Source organism: Camelus bactrianus, chromosome 20 (genome assembly GCF_048773025.1).
Source record: "Camelus bactrianus isolate YW-2024 breed Bactrian camel chromosome 20, ASM4877302v1, whole genome shotgun sequence".
Lineage (NCBI taxonomy): Eukaryota > Metazoa > Chordata > Mammalia > Artiodactyla > Camelidae > Camelus > Camelus bactrianus.
Window position 1 is genome coordinate 18,420,210 of NC_133558.1, and position 19,312 is coordinate 18,439,521.

At 42.8% G+C, this 19,312-nt stretch overlaps 1 protein-coding gene across 7 annotated transcripts; it reads left to right on the forward strand.

Moving 5' to 3' along the window:
* The first annotated feature begins 18 nt into the window (after positions 1-18).
* Positions 19-18,879, forward strand: PGBD1 (piggyBac transposable element derived 1). Of its 7 annotated transcripts, none has more exons than XM_045509622.2 (8): positions 19-155; positions 6,432-6,826; positions 7,975-8,131; positions 11,715-11,800; positions 12,736-12,843; positions 13,514-13,610; positions 16,500-16,572; positions 17,054-18,879. In XM_045509622.2, exons 2-8 carry the CDS (start codon positions 6,446-6,448, stop codon positions 18,606-18,608), a joined length of 2,457 nt encoding a protein of 818 aa, XP_045365578.2. In that variant the 5' UTR covers positions 19-155; positions 6,432-6,445; the 3' UTR covers positions 18,609-18,879. The 7 variants fall into 7 exon arrangements, with proteins under 7 accessions (XP_045365578.2, XP_074204347.1, XP_074204348.1 ...); XM_074348246.1 differs by lacking the exon at positions 19-155 and adding an exon at positions 2,129-2,265; XM_074348247.1 differs by lacking the exon at positions 19-155 and adding an exon at positions 3,657-3,766 and having other exon boundaries at positions 7,993-8,131.
* Positions 18,880-19,312: the final 433 nt, after the last annotated feature.

Genomic DNA, 19,312 nt, shown 5'->3' on the forward strand with positions numbered 1-19,312 from the left:
CAAGCAGAACTTCAGGAAAAGTCACGGTAGCCAGCTCTGGCAGAGGATTCTTGGGGCCAAGTTGGAGGCTATCTCCATTCTGTCTCCTTTGTTTTCCTTTTAGTCAGCTTTGGACCACAATAATTTGACCCCAGATGGAGACTGTGGAGTCAAAGGTAAACAACAGTCTTTACTGCAGGACTTCTCAGAGCCTTTAACATGGTAAATGCATAGTCACGCATCTCCAAGTCGTAGAGAGCCACATGATTGAGTGAGGGATTTTTAGTCAGCGGCAAATCAAGTGTCCACAGATTTACAGGCTTAATCAGAAGGGCAGGTTGATAATTTTACATTTGCTACAGACTCCTATACAGCAAAACTAATGATGTTTGGAAATACATCACACTCAGAGATGTCTTAAAGTACAGGTAAATGGTGAGCATTCTCCCCCACTGGCTTTACTAACCACCCCCCACCCCCACCATTATCCCCACCTTTTCCATCCCCAATCAGTAGAAGCATTTTGGAAAGCAAAGATAATCTAACTTTACCATTTCCCAGCCCTATCCCTGCCATAATACCTCATTGATTCAAGTTAGAAATTAAGATTTTCTTTAGACTATAGAAGAGATTTCATAAGTCATTTGAATGAACTGGGCTGAATTAATCCAAGCAGTGACTGCCTTACTTGATAATTCCAGTGTCAGTATAGTGGCTGCTGCATAGATACTATTCAGTAAATGCCTGGGGCAAGAGATTGGACTTTCTTCCTTTAATACTGATGATGTAATTTTAAAATGCTGCTTATTTTGGAATTTTGAAAGTCGAGTAATAAAGTTAGCTTGGAGGAAATAATGATCTTCACACTGAATGCCAAAATGTCATGAGAATGATGAAGATTATTAAGCTTAGGTGAGCCTACTTCTGAATACATCACCAGGGTGATAAACATTAATTGCTGATTGGTAGTAACTGCTTGGAGTACTGCTGTCTGGAAAAGACTTCTCAGTCTATCATGAGAAGACTCGTGAGTCCTCATGTTTTGCTAAGGTTTTGGTTCAGCTGCATATAGTTTAAAAACAAACAAACAAAAGTGAGAATGACTTAAAAGTCTTCTGTCAGATAGAGAAGGTCAGAGACAAGCAGTCTGGAACTGGTAAGATGGTTCCATGATATTACCAGGGACCCCAGCCTCTGACTTTCTGCTCCACCATGCTAGGGCATTCCATCAGTCCTTAAGGTCATCATATGATCCTCCATGGCTGCTGAAGCTCCAGCCGTCACATCAAAATGTGGACAAAAGGCAGAAGGACCAAAATAAACTCCTCTCAGTCAGTCAGCTCCCTTTGAGCAGCCGTCCCATAAATCATTTCAGCACATATATCATAGGCCAAAACTTAGGAAAAGGGAACTGGAAAGTGGGTCTTAGTCTGGGTTGCAGAGTGCCCAGCTGAAACTCAGGCTTCTGTCACTAAGAGTAAAGGGGAGAATGAAGGCCGAAACAGGCGCTTAGGAGTCTTTGACCCACTTCCCATTCTGATCTGACTGGGTGCAAGCTGACCAGAAGCAACAGTTAATACCATTTTCTGGAGGAGGACCAAATCTGCAGGAGAAGCAGCTGTAATTTTTTGAGAAATTAAGGGATTTTGTGGAAAGTCAGTCATATTCCATTGCTTAGGAAGCCATAAAGGTATGTATCTTTTTTTTGCCTTTATGAGTAAAATTAAGTTGATAACAGATTTTTCTGAGTTTTGAGGGGTGTGCTGAAGTCAGTACCTAAACAATTAGCTCCGTGTCATAGTTTAAAATCTATTTGATTCTGTTCAGTTTAAGGAAAGAACATCTTTATTATTCTCATTAAAAAGCAATGATGAGTAAAAGATTCAAAGTATGAAGAATTATATACCCTTAAATAGTGGGAAAATTTATCTTGGCTTTCTCTTTTCATCATGATTCCATAGTACAGGTATTACAAGCATTCTAAGTTTATTGACACCTTAACCTAACTCTTTACAATTCCAAAGGAAATGGTGTTCTCATCTGTACCCTGGGGGCAGACCCATAACCACCTGGGCATAAATGTTGAATAGAGATATATTTAAATAACACACTTTCCTTATTCTTGAAAATTATAGGAACGCTGAACAAAGGGCAGTTGTTATAACAGATCTCGATTGGGAGTTTGCTTGCAGTGTAAGACATCTTAGACACCCTAAAAGGCAAAAATCTATTCAGAAGGCAGAAACCCAGGAAGGCTGAACTATATTGCAACAGTATCTTCTACTGGTGAGCCATATTTGTTTGGGTCTCTTTTTTAAAGAATTTTTAAAGAATATTTTTGCTGTCAAAATTGAAAATCTTTTCACATGTTAATTGGTTGTTAATTAACATGTTTATTTTGATTAAGCATTAGTTCTGATTTTGAACTCCCATGTTCACCTTTGCCGAATTTTTCTATTAGATTCTCCTTTTACTCTTTTTTTTTTTTTAATTGAAGTACAGTGAGTTACAATGTGTCAATTTATGGTGTTCTCTCCTTTTACTCTTAAACAGCAGTGCCCTTCAGAATTGAGTAGGAGAGCTGTATACCAAAATTTAAATGCATATGCCCTTTGACAAATTGATTCCAATGTGTAGTGGTTACCCAAAAAATATACCCATAAAGGCATGTAAAGGTATTCAGTGGTGTTTTCTACAACATTACTTATAAAGAAAAATAGTGGGGATAGTTAAGTAAATTAACCTATGCAATGGAATACTAACTGTTAAAAAATAAACTGATACGGAAAGATCTCCAAACTATCTTAACTGAAAAAGATAAGGTGCAAAATTATATTGTGAGGTGGGGAGGGCATAGTTCAGTGGTAGAGTGCATGCTTAGCATGCGTGAGGTCCTGGGTTCAATCCCTAGTACCTCCATTAAAATAAATACATCTAATTGCGGCCCCCCCCCCCAATTATATTGTGATACCAGAGGTGGTTTAAAATACATACTAAACATATGTTCATTGAATATTATTTTGTGGCTGGTAGTGTCCTGGGAAGATACACATAAAATATTAACAATGGTTAACTCTGGAGAGTGGGACACTTTTCATTTCATAGTCTGTATTCAAATGTGCAACTTGAGTTTTTATTGTGCATATATAATCTGTATATTTAAATTTTCAAAATTAATTTGTGCTGCTTGCTGTGTTGTAATGTTTATTCATCCTCGCCTCCCGCAGCGTATGAAGATCTTAAAGACAAATTCAGTTTTATCTAGTCGATTTTTTTAAATTGAATTATAATCAGTTTACAATGTTGTGTCAATTTCTGGTGTACAGCATGTTTCAGTGCCATACAGTATAAACTTGTTGTTTATCTTTTATATATAGTAGTTAGTATCTGCAAATCTCAATTTCCAATTTATCCCTTCCCAACCCCTTACTCCCCTGGTAACCATAGGTTTGTTTTCTATGTGAGTCTCTTTCTGTTTGTAAAGTTCATTTGCTTTTTTTTTAGATTTCACATATAAGTGGTATCATATGATATTTTTCTTTCTCTTTCGGGCCTAACTTCACTTAGAATGACAATCTTCAGGTTTTTAATTTAAATGATTATATGAATGAGGGTCAGGCTGGGGTCGCGCGCTGAGGAAGGGCAGGGTTGGCGGTCGGAGGCGGTGGGGATCGGCCTGGCGCACCAGAGAGACGAGCGGCCGCCTTCCTAGAGAGGCACGGAGCCGGCTGGCTGCCGCCAGGACTGGGCTGCGGGCGCAACGCGAGGGGAAGCCCTGGGCCCCCAGGTATCCAGGGCAGGAAGCGCAGGCGCGATCCGCCGGCCGGGAGGGAGGTGTGGGGGCCCGGGGGCGGGGCTGTCTCTTCTTGCCACTGCGGAGAGCTGGGCCTCCGCCCTCCAGTGGGGCTTTTCGCCAGGTCAGTCGCGTCTTTGTTGTGCATGTTCCTTGAACTTGGGGTCCATTAGCTGTCAATTAGACACACACTTACCGAGTGCCCACTGTATGCCAAGCGCTAGGTGCTGGGGTGTCATCTCAGTAAGATATGTCTGGGCCCGCCAGAGGTTCCCAGGACGTCTGCGTGCATTCGTAAGTCGGCCAGTATTTGTTGAATACCAGGAACTCTGAGGTTATTTATTCAAACATAAACCCCAGTCTTCCAGGGGCTGGGGTGGTGGCGGTGGTGGTGATTGGGAGTGTGATCCGTAATGCGGGATCGAGAGGGAGGCAGGTTGGTGAGGCAGGTTTTGTTACTGACCAGGGTTCTTGGACTCCTTTACCAATAGAAATTGATAAGGGGCCAGATGAGAAATTTAGGCAAGGTTTTATTGGTGAAAACAAGTAGCATGCTCCCTTGCGCCTTCCTTGAGTGGTGGCAGCTGGTCCCTTAAATGGGGTGAGGGAAGGGGCGGGTCCAGAGGTCCTGCCGTAGGGGTGGCTTAGGTGCTCTGCCCAGCCCCTTGGAGGGGCTGCGTGCAGGGGTAATGTGCTGTACCCTGCTTTTGCTCCTGACACCTCAGAAACAGCAGTGGGGTTTTTGGTCTTTTGTATCTTCTTATTCATGACTTGCCCCAATTGCGAATGCATGCAATTACTTTTAGTCCCTTATAGTTTTATGTATTCTGCGGCTCCAGGGGATGTTTGTCCAGGTGCAAGCACTGCAGCACAGGGTCCCAGGTCCTAGCTTCTCAGCTGGGGCTCACTTCCATGGGAACACCCTCTACGAGTGGCTCAGAGGTCAGAAGATTGTCTGTACATGAGGTTTGGGGGTGACATTTGCACTGGGCCTTGGGAATTTACTGTTAGAAGACTGGTCCTGGCCGTAAAGTACAAGGTGGGTGGAACAAATTTGAGTATCAGCATGGCAGTGACATGAGGCATTTGGAAAGACTGTGGCTTTCTTGAAGGTATGGTTTGTATTTTTTATTCCGGGGTTAGTGTTATGCCTGGAAAATAATGACGTGCTCAGTAAAGGTTTTTTTGAATGACAAACACACTAGTGAAACTCAGTTAAGATCAGATCCTGGAGACTTTGAATTTAGTTCAGCCAGGAGCAATTGAAGCCCTCTTTTTGGTGGGGGAAGATATGTTGAATATGGTCCAAATTGTGCTTTAGGAAATACCAATCCAGTGATAATAAGAGTGTGTGGTAGAGCAGGAATACCACACAAAATTATTGTAATAGTGAATGTAAATCATAATAAGGGAATAAAAAGGAAGGAATGGGTGCAAGAGGCATTTTGGAGGAAGAACTGACTGGACCCAGACTGATTATATTATAGTGTATTATATGTAGGCTGGTTTTGAGCCTGAATGCATGGAAGATGGTGGTGATGCCAATAGAAATAGAAAAACACAGAGTAAGTGCAGCTTTGAGAGGACTCTAATTTCCGTTTAGGATGTGTTGAAATTATGGTGCAGGAGAGACCCAAAGCTGGAGGCGTCCTACTGGCATTTCAAGATGTGAATCTGGACCGTGAAGGGCAAGTCAGAGCCAGAGATTTGAGTGTTCTTGGAATAGAGATATTTTGAAATTGTGATTGAGATCACAAAAATAGAAAGTAAGGAGAGAGAGAAAGAGAACTTAAAGTATTTCTTCTGTTTGAGTTACCCATTGTTACATAAAAAAATTAAAAGTAAATGAAAGCCCCAAACCTAGTGGTTTAAAACAACCTGAGCTTATTACTTATTCTATGGGATGACCGGGCGGCATTACTAGAGTTACTCATGTGGCTGCTGGTGAATCAGCCGGGGCTCCTTGGTTCTCATCCACGTGACCTCTACACAGCTAGCTTGGGCTTTCTCGCAGCATGGCGGTCTCGTGCAGTGTGCCACGAGCCACAGGAGCACTTCCTCTTTCAATCTCATTTCTGCCATGTTCTATTGGTCATAGCAAATCATAGGCTGGCACAGATTCAAGGGAAGTAAAAACAGACTCCACCTCTTGATGAGAAGAGGGACAAAAATCTCATTACAACAGGTTTTAGGGGATGGAGAATTTGGAAACAGTCTATACCTCACCTACGTAGCTTTAAGGTGAAATATTCTGTGAGAAAAATGCAGAGATAGATGACCTTTAAGAGTATGTTAATCTGTCCACGAAGGCAGCCATCTGGCTCTTCCATGGATAAAATCCCTTCCCTTCATGTGAAGTGTAAGCTGCTCAAGATTCTTGTTAACCCTTCTTCCCCCAACCCCTTACCTTGTTGCATCCCTCACTTCTGAGCTCAACTCACTTAGGATTCAAGATATTCTTCTGATAAACTTCACTGATAATATAGGCAAGCAGGCTCAGTTTTTGAGCATGACTTAGAGTGGGGACAAAAATATAAGTATGTTACACAGAGTTTTGAAGCTCTTATAATTTTCAGGTTACTGATCAATTCTTATGCCTCAGACACATTTGGAAAAACATTTCTTTGCATAGACCCCAGTGAAGTGAACCTTTTTTCAGCCTTTAAGCTCAGCATGGATGAAGCTTTGCCACGCCCCATCCCTGAAGATGGAGACAGCCTTGTGAAAGTGAAGGAGGAAGATCCCACATGGGAGCAGAGGTGCAGCTCCCATACTCTGGAGCTGTGCCGCCTGCGCTTCCGGCAGTTCTGCTACCAGGAGGTCACCGGGCCCCGAGAGGCTCTGGCCCGACTCCGGGAACTTTGTCATCGATGGCTGAGGCCAGAGACCCACACCAAGGAGCAGATCCTGGAGCTGCTGGTGCTGGAGCAGTTCCTGACCATCCTGCCTGAGGAGCTCCAGGCCTGTGTGCAGGAGTATCCTCTGGAGAGTGGGGAGGAGGCAGTGACAGTGCTGGAGAATCTAGAGAAAGACACAGAAGACACAGGGCAGCAGGTGGGAAGAGAACGTGTGTGGTCGTGTGGGAGAAGAAATGGAGAATGCTTGTCAATGTTTAACTTTTTATTTTGAAAGGATTTATAACTTATAAAAGTATTAAGAGATTAGTACAGAGAACCCCTGTGTACTCTTCACCCAGATTCACCAGTTGTTAATAATTGTTTCAGGTTGTGCCACACTCACCTGTGAATAAGTGCACGCTCGCTCTGTGTGCATACATGTACACACACACACATATACATACATGTACACGCACAGACTCACACATTTTTTTCTTGAGAGTTATGGAAATACTATACCCCTTTACCTAAACACTTTAGAACAGAGATATTTTCTTATATAACCAGAATGCAATTATCAAGTTTTGGGAAATTAAATTGTTACAATACCATCATCTCAACAGTAGTCCTTGTTCAGTTATATCCATGTTAGCCCAATCGTATTCTTTATGGCAGTTTTGCTCCAATCCTACGTTACATTTAGTTCCTGTCTCTTTAGTCTCCTTGGATCTGGAAGAGTTCAGTTTTTTCTTTGTCATGACAATGGTATTTTTTAATAGTACAGAGCAATTATTTTATAGAATGCCTCTCAATTTGGGTTTGTCTTATATTTTCTCATCATAACACCCAGGTTGTGCATTTTGGCTAGAAAACCACAGAAGCAATGTTGTGTTCTCAGTGCATCAGATCACAAGGCACATGATGATGGATTGTCCCAATACTTATGAGGTTAAGGTGGTATCTGTCAGACTTCTCCACTATAGTTATCATTTTCCCCTTTGTAATTAATAAGTAATCTGTAGGAGACATTATGAGATGGTGTGCATATCCTATTTCTCATTAAACTTCCACCCACTAGTTTAATCATCCATCTAGGTTTTTGATTTGTTTTCTAGGCTGCGATTCTTTGCCTGTATTGTGTCTCTTGTTTGCCACTATATCCCCACAATATAGACCAGAACCTGGCTCTTAGTAGGTGTTCAGTCCGTATTTGCCAAATGAGTGAATGTCTCTGTCTTGCTTCTGTCTTCTCACCGCCTCTTTAAAGGATTGGGGCTTGTATGGTGTTCCTTTAGGATGTCCATAACTGCTGTTTGGTCCACTTCCCACCAGGATGCCTTTTCAAGGTGAATCTTTTGTCCTCAGGCTTCTGTCTACCCTCAGGGACAGGACATGCACCTACTGGTGACAGAATATCAAGGAGCCTCTTTGGAGTGTCTGAACCCCCAGCTCCCACCTGGAGTGACCATCTTGAAGTGTGAACCTCCAGATCTCCCCCAAGAGATTGCCCAGGAAGTGAGTGGTGAGTGCCAGAGGGTGAGTTTAGGGAGGACATGGGAGCAGGCCACTGACAGGTGCATGGCCGTCTGAGTAAAAGCTTGTTCATCTGTGTCCTCAAGTTTTGAAGTTTTGCTTTTGTCTAACCCTGTATCTAAGCAAGATTTTGAAAACATTTGGGGTGGGGGGAGGGTAACAGCTCAGTGGTACAGCCGGTGCTTAGCATGCACAAGGTCCTGGGTTCAATCCCCAGTACCTCCATTAAAAGGAAAAAAAATTCTGGAATTGTAAAATGTTAGAAGTCAAAGATCTTCTCATCCAACACCCTTACTTAATAGTTAGGAAAACCAAAACTCAGAGTTTAAATGACTTGCCCAGAGTCAGGAGAGGCAGAGCAACTTCTAGAATTAAGTCACCTGATCTTCTGACCCAAATTCCCTCTACTGTTTGTCTTTTTTTACATTTCTAATTCTACAACTGTGGATGCTTTAAATATTTACTTGGTAGCTTTCCACAAATTTATCTTTTTGTCCGTGGTAACATTTTCTTCAGCAGCCTCCCTGCCTCTAACCTTTCAGTAATTTAAATACAGCTTTAGGCTTAAATATGTTCTCTCCTTCCTGCATTCGGAGTGCACCCTCCTGTGTGCAGAGCTCTCACTTTCCATACCCATCCCCGCTGTTGGCTGTATTCCAGCTCTGTGTGGTAGGACAGGCTGTGCAAAGAAGGCAAAGTCTGCAGCCTGTGGTTTGCAGACGGACTGAGAACAGACTAAAGTACGCAGAACGTTCAGAGACCTCAGAACACTGCAAAGCTGTGCTTTTTAACTTTTGTAGTGAGGATGCTGTCATTTTCCCCAGATTTTATTGAGAACAATTAATTCTTTTCCCTGGATAAGACATGTACATACAAAATTATGCACACAATTTCAGAGGGTTTCATGACTTACTACAATCGTGGTTTACAGTCACCACGTCAGTGATCTGTGACTATTGATCTTTTGACAGTAAGTGCAGAATGAGGGATTCATATAATAAATATGAGAACATTTGAGGGAGATAAAAGAAAAAGTATGGGGCTCAGATTACTTGTGTTATTTACCCACTGCAGCATAAATCGAATTTGGTATTTCCCTATTTACTCGACTGATAGTTCTGTAATATGTCTTTGGTTATTAAAAACCACCATGACATGAAGCCCCAGATGTTTTGTTCATGTGAAAAAGCTTAGAGGTAGTAGGGGCCCTGCGGTCCTGGGGGTTGGAGAGGTTTTCCTGGAGGCATGAGCCTGCATTGAGCCTCGGTGAGGGAGCAGAAACAGGGACAGCATTCCCATTCACCCCTGCGATGATGAATGTACATTCACTGATACTGATTTCATCCCATTTTGACTGTAGTGGTGGGGGCGTAATGAAGAATGGAGGTGAGTAGTTAGAATGGTGATGGTAACTGACAGACAGCAGTTGTCATAGGAGCATGAGCTGGCTTACAGAGCCGGACTCCAGAAGCATCTCCTGGGCAGAGGGGTGGCTTCTTCGGTGCTCTGAGTCCCCAGGGGATGCAGCACTGCTGTGTTGTATGTGATCAGGATGAGGATGCTCCCTCTGGTCCTTCTGGAAGCACGCCCTGTCATTCTCAAGGAATTTATTTATACCCTCTTAGGCCCTCCCAAATATTCTGGAGACTGGGTGAGGGTCTGCCTGCCTACTAGTTATAATCCAAGCACATTTCTCCAGGTTCCCTGAGACCAGATGAACTGAAGATCCATTTCCCAGGCTGCCTGCATTCCCTCTTCTCTTGCTGGTATTTTCAAGAGGATAATAAGTCAACCATCATAGCTGGAGGGTAGGGTTTGTTTAGGGAAAGAGTTGGGGGGAGGGTGGGAAGGTCCTTTTATGGAGTGTTTAAATTCCAACTAAGAAGTTTGGATTTTATCATTAAAGAGTTGAGTGCCATTGAAGCCTTCTTTTTTTAAATCAAAAATATGGTTTACAGTGATTGTATTATTTATATGTGTATGGTATTTCATTCTCACTTGTCATGGAACACTAGATTTAAAATGAAAACTATTGAGTACTTTATTTTTGCCCATCTCTTAATGCTCAGCTAGCTGTGCATGATTCTTAGTGTCAAACACATGGTTAAATGTTCAGATATGTTGGTGAAGTAGGAAAGACTTTGAGATACCATCTGATTCATTGTGACATAAGTCCATTTTCTCTCTTTCTGTCTTTGGCAGAAATATAGAGCAATGGATCAGTGTCATGTTTGTAATGAACTTTCATGTTTGAAAACATTCCTCTGCCTCTTTCTCAGGCTTAATACTTTTCCAACTCAGGAGGATGATAAGGAGCAGTTTAAAGTCTGGCCTGACCTTTGCTCTCTCAAATTTCCCTTTGCCTTTCTTTGATCTTTTTCCTCACTGCATTATATCTTTGCCCCCCTTCCATTTCCCCCTCCTTAGCTTAGCCCTTTCTGTCAGCAGACCTGCTTTACTCTGTGCTTTTTAAGTTGTTGGTTTTTGGCAAGTATGCATTGTGGGGAGGTAAGGCAGTAGCAGTGACTCAGGGGCAAGGGCATTTCCCCCAGAAACTTTATTCCCTCTAGATATGAAACAACAGGAACAAAAAGATTCTACAGTGATCCACTGTGTCTGAAGCAAAGAAAAGTGTGCTATGTTCTGTGTTGTGTTTTGGCTTAGAATCATCCCATGTCCTCTTTGTTTAGTAATTTTTGGCTCCTTATGTTGAAAAATGATACATTACTTCATGTGGTATCTTACAGTTTATAGAGCACTTTTATGTTCTTTATCTCGATCTTCTTTAGCCCTGTAAGGTAGACTATGTTCTCCACATTGTACTGGTAAGGAATTGGAAATAGTCTTTTCAAGTAACAGTGCAGTGCCTGGCACTGGTGTAGTCATTACCAGTCTTAGGGTTATTGTTGCAGTTTCCAGTGTGGCAGATTCTCAAAAGTTCTTCTAGCTCATGGCTAACATCTCTGCTATGTATGTATGACTTAATTTTTATGTGTGTGTGTGTGATTTTTTTTTTTATTGAAGTGTAGTTACAGTTTGTGTTAGTTTCGGGTGTACATGTATGACTTTTTTTAGGTCCACAGCAAAATTAAAAGGGAAGGTAACAGAGATTTCCCATATACCCCTGCTTCTCCCACATACAGAGCCTCCCCTTTTATCAACTCTATTTTTTTGTATCCTTATTTTCTTCCTCTTTTCTGCTTTCCTCTTTTCCCTTTGCCTTGTCTCTGTTCTCCACTTACTTTTCTTTCATCTGTGTATCCTCTGATTAATGTTTCTTTTCTCACCAGCTTCTTCCTTTCCTCTGTGGTTTCTAATTTTTCTTTATGTATGTGAAAGTGCATTACTGAAAAGCACCTCTTGAGTTCACAAACACCACTCAATTTTGTGGGTGTGAGACCCTGAACTTTAATAATTGTAGAGTTCCTGACAGAATGAAAACAGTTGTGATGTTCTATCTTAGTAAGATGTGCATCTTAGTTCTTAGATATTTAACAAACATAAGATTTGGGGGCTGGGTCCCCTAAAGGCCATTGTGTCTCATTGAGAGCTCTTGACTCCTCCTTCCACAGGGCCTGCTCCCCAGGGACAAGCCCCTCTCCAGGAGAATCCCAGAGACCAGGCAGCAGCACCTGGGTTTAACTCAGCCAGGTCCCAGGTGAGCACAGTGCCCAGGCTATGGGAACCTCAGCAGCAGCCCTCCCTCCTGACCACCTGCCTCTGGCCCTTCTCTTGGCTCACACTGCCCACCCCGAGAGCCTTTCAGGTGGCACAGTCTGTCTGCCTTCACCTTGTCACAGAATATCACAGACCATGAATGCCTCATAGTCTGAGACTCTTCCTCATATTCCTTTATATTCCCAGTATTTTGCACATACCCCATTAATATTTGGTGATGACAATGGAAATTCTGTGTATCCAAGGCAAAACTTCACATCTTCACAAAATGGACTCTTGGGTTTTTTTCCCCCATATTCTCTTAGTGGTTCAATCATTTTCCTAGTCACTTAGTTAAAAAATATTTAAGGCTCCCATCTAAGTTCTCTTACTGAGTCAGTTTTCTCAAGACAGGCTCTTCATGGAGTCCTCGCCTAATCAGTTCTTTTCTTTGACTTCTAATTGGTCTTTGATCCTGTCAGACCCAGTGCCTCCTGTTCTTAAATAGCAAGAAAAGGTGAAGAAACTTTGCCTTTCTAAAAATAAATGTATAGCAAAAAAACTTACCTATACACTTTAAAATCAATATAATTGTTATAGATGAGGCCATGGTGGCTTAGGGTGGCCCTAAATCCAGTGGGTGATGACTTTATGAGAAGGCCGTGTGAAGACAGACACACAGGGAGGCGGCCACGTAGTGACGAAGGCTGAGATTGGAGGGATGCATCTACCAGCCAAGGAACACTAAGGACTGCTGACAGCCGCTGGAAGCTAGGAGAGAGGCAAGGACAGTCCCCCCCCAGACCTTCAGAGAGAGCACAGCCCTGCCGAGGGGTTGGTACTGCAGGTCTACAGTGTGGTATTCAACATCCTTCACAGCTGGACCCCTTACCCTTACACAGTGAAGACTAAGAGGCCATTTTTTTGCCTTTTTAGACATCAGTGAAGACTGAGGAAGCAGCAGCCCAGGCCCTTGTACCAAAGGAGTGGCCATATCTGAGTCCGGCTCAGAGGAACCTCTGTGGGAACTCAGCTCAGGAGAAGGTTACAAACCTCAATCTGATGAGTAAGGCCTCTGGCTGGTCCCCAGCTGTGCTCACCTTTCCCCATCATTAACCCTGACTGTGCCCTTGTGAACCCACATTTCCTAGACCCTCACCCTTCCTTCCCTTCCTTCTGGCCTCTGCTTCCACACATCTCTCAGCCCCTGTCTTTTTGCATCCTCCCCCATCACATTATCTTCTGTTGCTAATCACTCAGCCCACTGAATCTTACTCTTATCTTCTCTGATCATCCCTCCACATTCCCTGATTCCCTCAACAACTCCTCCCTTTTCTGCCTTCTTCACAGGTTGCAGATAATTTGTCATTTTCAGACATCCCTTCCCAGCTGGAAGTCTCATAAACTCCTCTTCCTGATCCCTTCTTTGCCTTCTTTGCTTTTGTCTCTTCACTTTCTGAGAACACTGTATAGTCCATGTGTATGCTTTGCTTTAAATATGCTTTGCTCTGTTAGACCCTCTCTCCTGCAGATTGACCATTCTTATTATCTTCCCATACTGTGCCACATTTTTAGGATTGCTATGACTGCACTCCTGGGACACCTGTTGATTTGTTTGTTTATTTCAATTTGGAACATCCTATTCCCTACCTTAGCGGCTGTTTTTTCTAAATTCAGGCAACAGGTGACATTTAAATTATTAACATTATTTTAGCTCAAGAATTTGTACCTAAAGATGGATTGTTTAACCCAAAGCAAGAAACTTCTGAAGAAATGGAACAAGGTGCTGAGACATCAGGAACACCCAAAAGGTGAGTGTCCATGACCCTAAGTAGAACAGATCCTAGAGATGTAAGAAGAAATTGGGATGGAACCAGAGAAACCAGTTGGTCAAAGTCCTGCTTCCCTGGAATACAGGAGGAGTACCACTCACTCCTTTGATCTTCGGAGGCCCCATGCCAACAAGGTGACCTGTCAACGTATCCTCATACAAAACCTTCAGTTGGTACACAGTGCCTCCAAGAATCCTATCCTGACTCAGTCCACCCTGCCTGATCACTAGTCCCCTGGCGCCTTTGTGTCTTTGTGGGGCTATAGGTATAGAAGCCAGGAAAAGAAGATAGAGATGGCAGAGGATTTAAACAAGAGTGAGGGCTGTGGGTGAGGTTGTCATAGTGGTTAAGAAAGAAATACCATCAGGCCAGGAAGAGGACTTAGGGAAGACAGAGGAGTATTTTCAGCCTCTATTAGGAGAGTCCTAAACAAGAATCAAATGGAGAGTAGCTGACGGTGGTGAGGAGGGGCTTCAAGATGGTGAAACAGAAGGATGCAGAGCTCACCTCTTCCCACAAATACATCAAAAAATACATCAACATGTGGAACAGTTCTCACAGAAGACCTACTGAGGAATTGAGGGTGTCTCCAATCATCTGAATGAGTGAGCTGATACTTGGGTAGGAGACAGAGACAAAGAAATAGATCTTTACCTTAGGAGATATGCCTCAAAACTTGCCAGATATCATATGATGTCACTTATATGTAGAATCTTTAAAGAATGATACAAATGAACTTATTTATACAACAGAAAGAGACTCACAGACATAGAAAGTGAACTTATGGTTACCAAAGGGGAGGAGGGATAAATTAGGAGTTTGGGATTAGCAGATACAAACTACTGTATATAAAACAGGTGAACAACAATGTTCTGTATAGCACAGGGAACTAGACTCAATATCTTGTAATAATGAAAAAGGACATATATAAATGTATAACTGAATCACTTTGCTGTACACCAGAAACTAACATTGTAAGTCAACTATACTTCAATTAAACAAACAAAAAAACCCTATAAAGATTCAAAAAAAAAAAAAAAGAATAGCTGATCATGAGGGACAAATCAGAGACAGTAGTAGGTGCTTAGTAAGTGTTGGTTGAGGGAGTGAATGCATGTGTAGCATACATGCTTCTAAAGCAGAAATGGAGGGACCCAGTCGTGAGAAGAGGGCTGGGTTCTGGTGAAGCCATTAAGTCTTCAGGGACTTGAGAAAAGAGAAAGGAAAGAGCATGGGATACTCACACTGCAGAGCAGGGAAGGGGATGAGGATTCTCCTTATTGACATCTGTTTATCTTGGAGAAACAGGGAGCTAAATCTCAGTTAAAATAGAAATGTCTTAAGCTTAAGAGGAGACATGAAACCTTTGGTGAAGTCTGAGCCAAGGTGCACTAAAAGAAGAGAGAGAACACACTGACTCAGCATGGAGTTATAACTGGAGAATAGGCGCCTGCTATTGCGCCTGTCAGGCACATTTACTTTGGGTCACTGAAACCGTGACTCACAGTGCCTCAGAGAATCAAAGTATCTTCTTATTTCATGTGACAAGACGTCTGAAAGGGAAGGCTGTTGTAGGTTTGTACAGCCCTATCACGGTATCGAAATCAAGGGTTCCTCCCTTCCCCCTCCCCTCCCCCTTACTCAGCATTTTATCACTCATATTCATCGTACATAACGCAGAGACCCTACCTTCAGTAAGTCACATGAGGGCCCAGCAGGTGAGAAAACAATACAGTGCAGTGTGATGAAGTGCCCTGCAGCTATGATCAAGCACGCAGGAGAGGACCCACATGAGATCTGGAGGAGGTGTCCCAGAAGGGGTGACCTTTGAAACAAGACCTGATAAGTACATAGGAAGTTACTAGCTAAAGAGGAGGTGGGTTGGAGAGAAGCAGAGAAAGAAAATGGAAGTGCCTAGAGGATAGGAGAAGAGTCATGAGCCACAGTAGATCATTTTGAAGAACAAGTTTCTGCATGAAAAATTCTGGGTCCTCTTTGGAGTAGGAAAAGAGGTCATGTTGAGGGATACCAAGGATTGGGGAGAAGATTTGAGAATGATGTTGTGGAGAACTGGGAAGAAAGGGATGAGGAAATGAGAAGCACTTCTGAGCAGTATTGAGTAACTAGCTGAGTTTGGGAGGCCATGATTTTAGCAGTGTGTCTTCCTAACTCTGATTTCCCCAGCACTGCTCACTGCTGGGTGAGGAACAGAGAAGCCCAAGGATGGGGTTGATCTGGTGCTGAAGTTGTGCTGGTCCAGTGCTACAGAAGGACACTGGGGCAGGGTGATTGATGGTCCTGGCAAGAGGGGGACTAAGGTGATGCATCACAGGGTCTAGAGAAAAGAGGAAGGGAGGTGAAAGCAGGAGGGAATGGAGAAGTCAGAATGAGATGGGAGAATAGGTATCATGGGATGAAGGTGTGAGGAGGCTGGAGTGGAAAGAAACTGGGGATAGAGTGAGTCCTCGGAGTTTGGTTTCAGCAGTGGAAACTTCAGTGTAGTGACGAGATTCAAGGAGGATCCCCAAAGTTGAGGATGTCAGGGAGCTCTAACATGGATGTACTGAACAGATCATACACATAGTAAATTAAAGACACCCGGGGTAATAAATTCTTTAACTGAATAAATATATGTAGTGTAAATTATAGTACAACATAGTCATCTCACTGTTTTCCCCTCTTATGTCTTCTAAAATTAGACTGTTTACCAATAAGACTTTAGCGAATAAAATGCAAATTCCCAGAATTAAAGAAGTTTGTGTAAAATAATACTTTTCATCTTTAGTAACATTAGCCCACTCCCTTGAAAACTTCATAAAAATCGGTTCAAGGGCAGTAAGTTTGAGTTTCTCTTTTGTTTCTCCCCAGAGCAGTGTGTCTACCAGATGAATGCAGAACTAGGAGAGGCTAAATCCTTCCATGTTCAGAAATGCTGTGAGAGGTGAGGGGGCTCAGTAAATAACCACCCATTTCCTTGTCCAAATACAGAACCAACTGATAGAGACAAAGGAGTAAAACAGATGGTTCTGGAAACCTCAGCTTTATGACTGATGGAAGCTAGACTGATAAAGCCACTCAGAGGCAGAGCTACGTGGGCACACGGTAGCCCCAGACCTCCCCCTCACAGGCCCTCCTGATCTGATCCATCTTGGGGCAAAAAGGAACATGGAATGTCTGCAACTTGCTCCTAAGGAGTTCGGCCCAGTTCCTTCTCCCAGATTCAACATTAGTTATGTCATGAGGAGTGAGTGGGAAGTGGGGAGGGCCCAGAAATATTCAGTCTGGCCTAGGTCCTCCCCATGGAAACGTGAGGAGTGAGACGTATTCCTTATAAAAGAATGCTGAGGCGTCCGTGGATTTATCCTGTATCATTGAATAAGACTGAGGATTTTTATAGCATTATGTACTTTATTCCTTCCCAGAGATTGTGTACCCCAGGTCCCTTGTAGTACTCCTGTCCCTGTTGAAAGGACAGTTGCGCATTTGAACACTCTGAAGGACCGTCACCCGGGTGACTTGTGGGCTCGGATGCACATCTCATCCCTGGAATATGCTGCAGGAGACATTACCCGGAAAGGGAGAAAAAGGGACAACACTCGAGTGAGTGAACTGCTCCAAGGCCTGGCATTCTCTGGTGACTCAGACGTGGAAGAAAGCGAGCCTGAGACCCAGCCTGCTCTGAAAAAGGTAAAGGTGTCCAGTGTCCCAGAAAAGACTTGGACCAAAAGAGACATTAAACCCAACTTTCCAAGCTGGTCAGCATTGGATTCTGGACTTTTGACTCTCAAGAGTGAAAAGTTGAACCCAGTAGAGCTCTTTGAGTTGTTTTTTGATGATGAGACATTCAACTTGATTGTCAGTGAAACCAATAATTATGCTTCTCAGAAAAATGTCACCTTGGAAGTCACAGTTCAGGAAATGAGGTGTGTGTTTGGTGTCCTGCTTTTGAGTGGACTTGTGAGGCGTCCCAAAAGGGGAATGTATTGGGAAAGGTCTGATGCTGATCAGAACCTGGTTAGAGATGCGATCAGAAGGGACAGATTTGAATTGATTTTCTCATACCTGCATTTTGCAGATAACAGCCACCTAGATCAAAAAGATAAGTTTACAAAATTGAGGCCTCTCATAAAGCAAATCAATAAAAACTTTCTCCTGTATGCTCCCCTAGAAGAATACTATTGTTTTGATAAGACAATGTGTGAATGCTTTGATAGTGACCAGTTCCTGAATGGGAAACCTATCAGAATTGGCTATAAAATCTGGTGTGGTACAACCACACAGGGGTATCTGGTTTGGTTTGAGCCCTATCAAGAAGAGTCAACTGTGATGGCAGGTAAGGATCTTGATCTCGGTGTAGGTGGAAATCTGGTGATGAAGTTTGCTGATGTTCTTTTAGAGAGAGGTCATTATCCCTATCACCTGTGTTTTGATAGCTTCTTTACAAGTGTCAAACTGGTATCAGCCTTAAAGAAGAAAGGAGTGAGGGCAACAGGAACAATTCGTGAGAACAGGACCGAAAAATGTCCCCTTATGAATGCGGAGCATATGAAAAAAATGAAAAGGGGGTATTTTGATTTCCGAGTAGAAGAAAATGATGAGATCATTGTGTGTCGTTGGCATGGTGATGGCATTATCAGTCTGTGCTCCAGCGCTGTTGGCATAGAGCCAGTCCGTGAGATACAGGGTTATGCCAGCGATGAGGAGAGCCCTCAGATAAGTCAGCCATCCATAGTGAAATTGTATGCTGAGTGCAGGGAAGGTGTAGCTAAAATGGAACAGACCACTTCCAAATACAGGGTGAGAGTAAGAACCAAAAAGTGGTACTCAGTTTTGGTGAGCTACATGATTGATGTAGCCATGAGCAATGCATGGCAGCTACACAGAGCCTGTTACCCTGGGGCCTCTCTGGATCTTGTGGATTTTCGGAGATATGTTGCACATTTTTACTTGGAGCACAATGCAAGTCTGTCAGATTAAGGCAGATAAAACAGACACGATGCGGATGTTAATAAGACAGAAAAATCACAATTTCACATCAGATTGTACCAAAGCAAACCTGATGTGTGTATACAGTGAAATTATTAAATAACTAATATTTTCAAACATTTATGTAGTTTTTTAAAACTGTTATAACAAGTAATGTTAAAAATGATCTGTAAAAATGCTGACATCCAGTGGCAACTTTTTCTATGTCTAATTTTGATGTTAAATGTGGGAAATCACTTATTAAATTGAATTATATTGTGCATTTAAAGAATGAAATCCTGGCTCCCTCCTCCCTGTCCCCCCCCCCCCAATCCTGGTAGTTTTCTCTGGGGAATGCCATTTAAAATATAGGCAGTCTCACAGTAACCAAAGAATGGTGCTGAATCCATAGCTGAAAATCGAGACAGAGCCCATGATACAAGGATGATCGAAACAAAACATAGGTCTAAGAGGCTGAAGACCTGAGCATTGGAGAAAAACCACATCTGATTGTCTGTAGGCAGGGATGTTGAAGAAAGAGTTCTCTAAAGGGAAAACCAGAAGTGAAGCAGTGCCTTTGAATATTGAAATGAAAGGTGTGTCCTGTTGTGACTGTGGAAGTTTTTTCAGTGTTTTCTTAAGTCAGTCTCCCAAGGCAAAAAGCAAAAATAAATAAATGGGACCTAATCAAACTTACAAGCTTTTGCACAGCAAAG

Excerpts from the sequence above, each read along its gene's own strand:
- PGBD1 (XM_045509622.2), top strand. The coding sequence starts at position 6,446 with ATGGATGAAGCTTTGCCACGCCCCATCCCTGAAGATGGAGACAGCCTT. Across the intron at positions 6,827-7,974 it reads CAGAAGACACAGGGCAGCAG|GCTTCTGTCTACCCTCAGGG; the intron begins GTGGGAAGAGAA and ends TTTTGTCCTCAG. Across the intron at positions 11,801-12,735 it reads TTAACTCAGCCAGGTCCCAG|ACATCAGTGAAGACTGAGGA; the intron begins GTGAGCACAGTG and ends TTGCCTTTTTAG.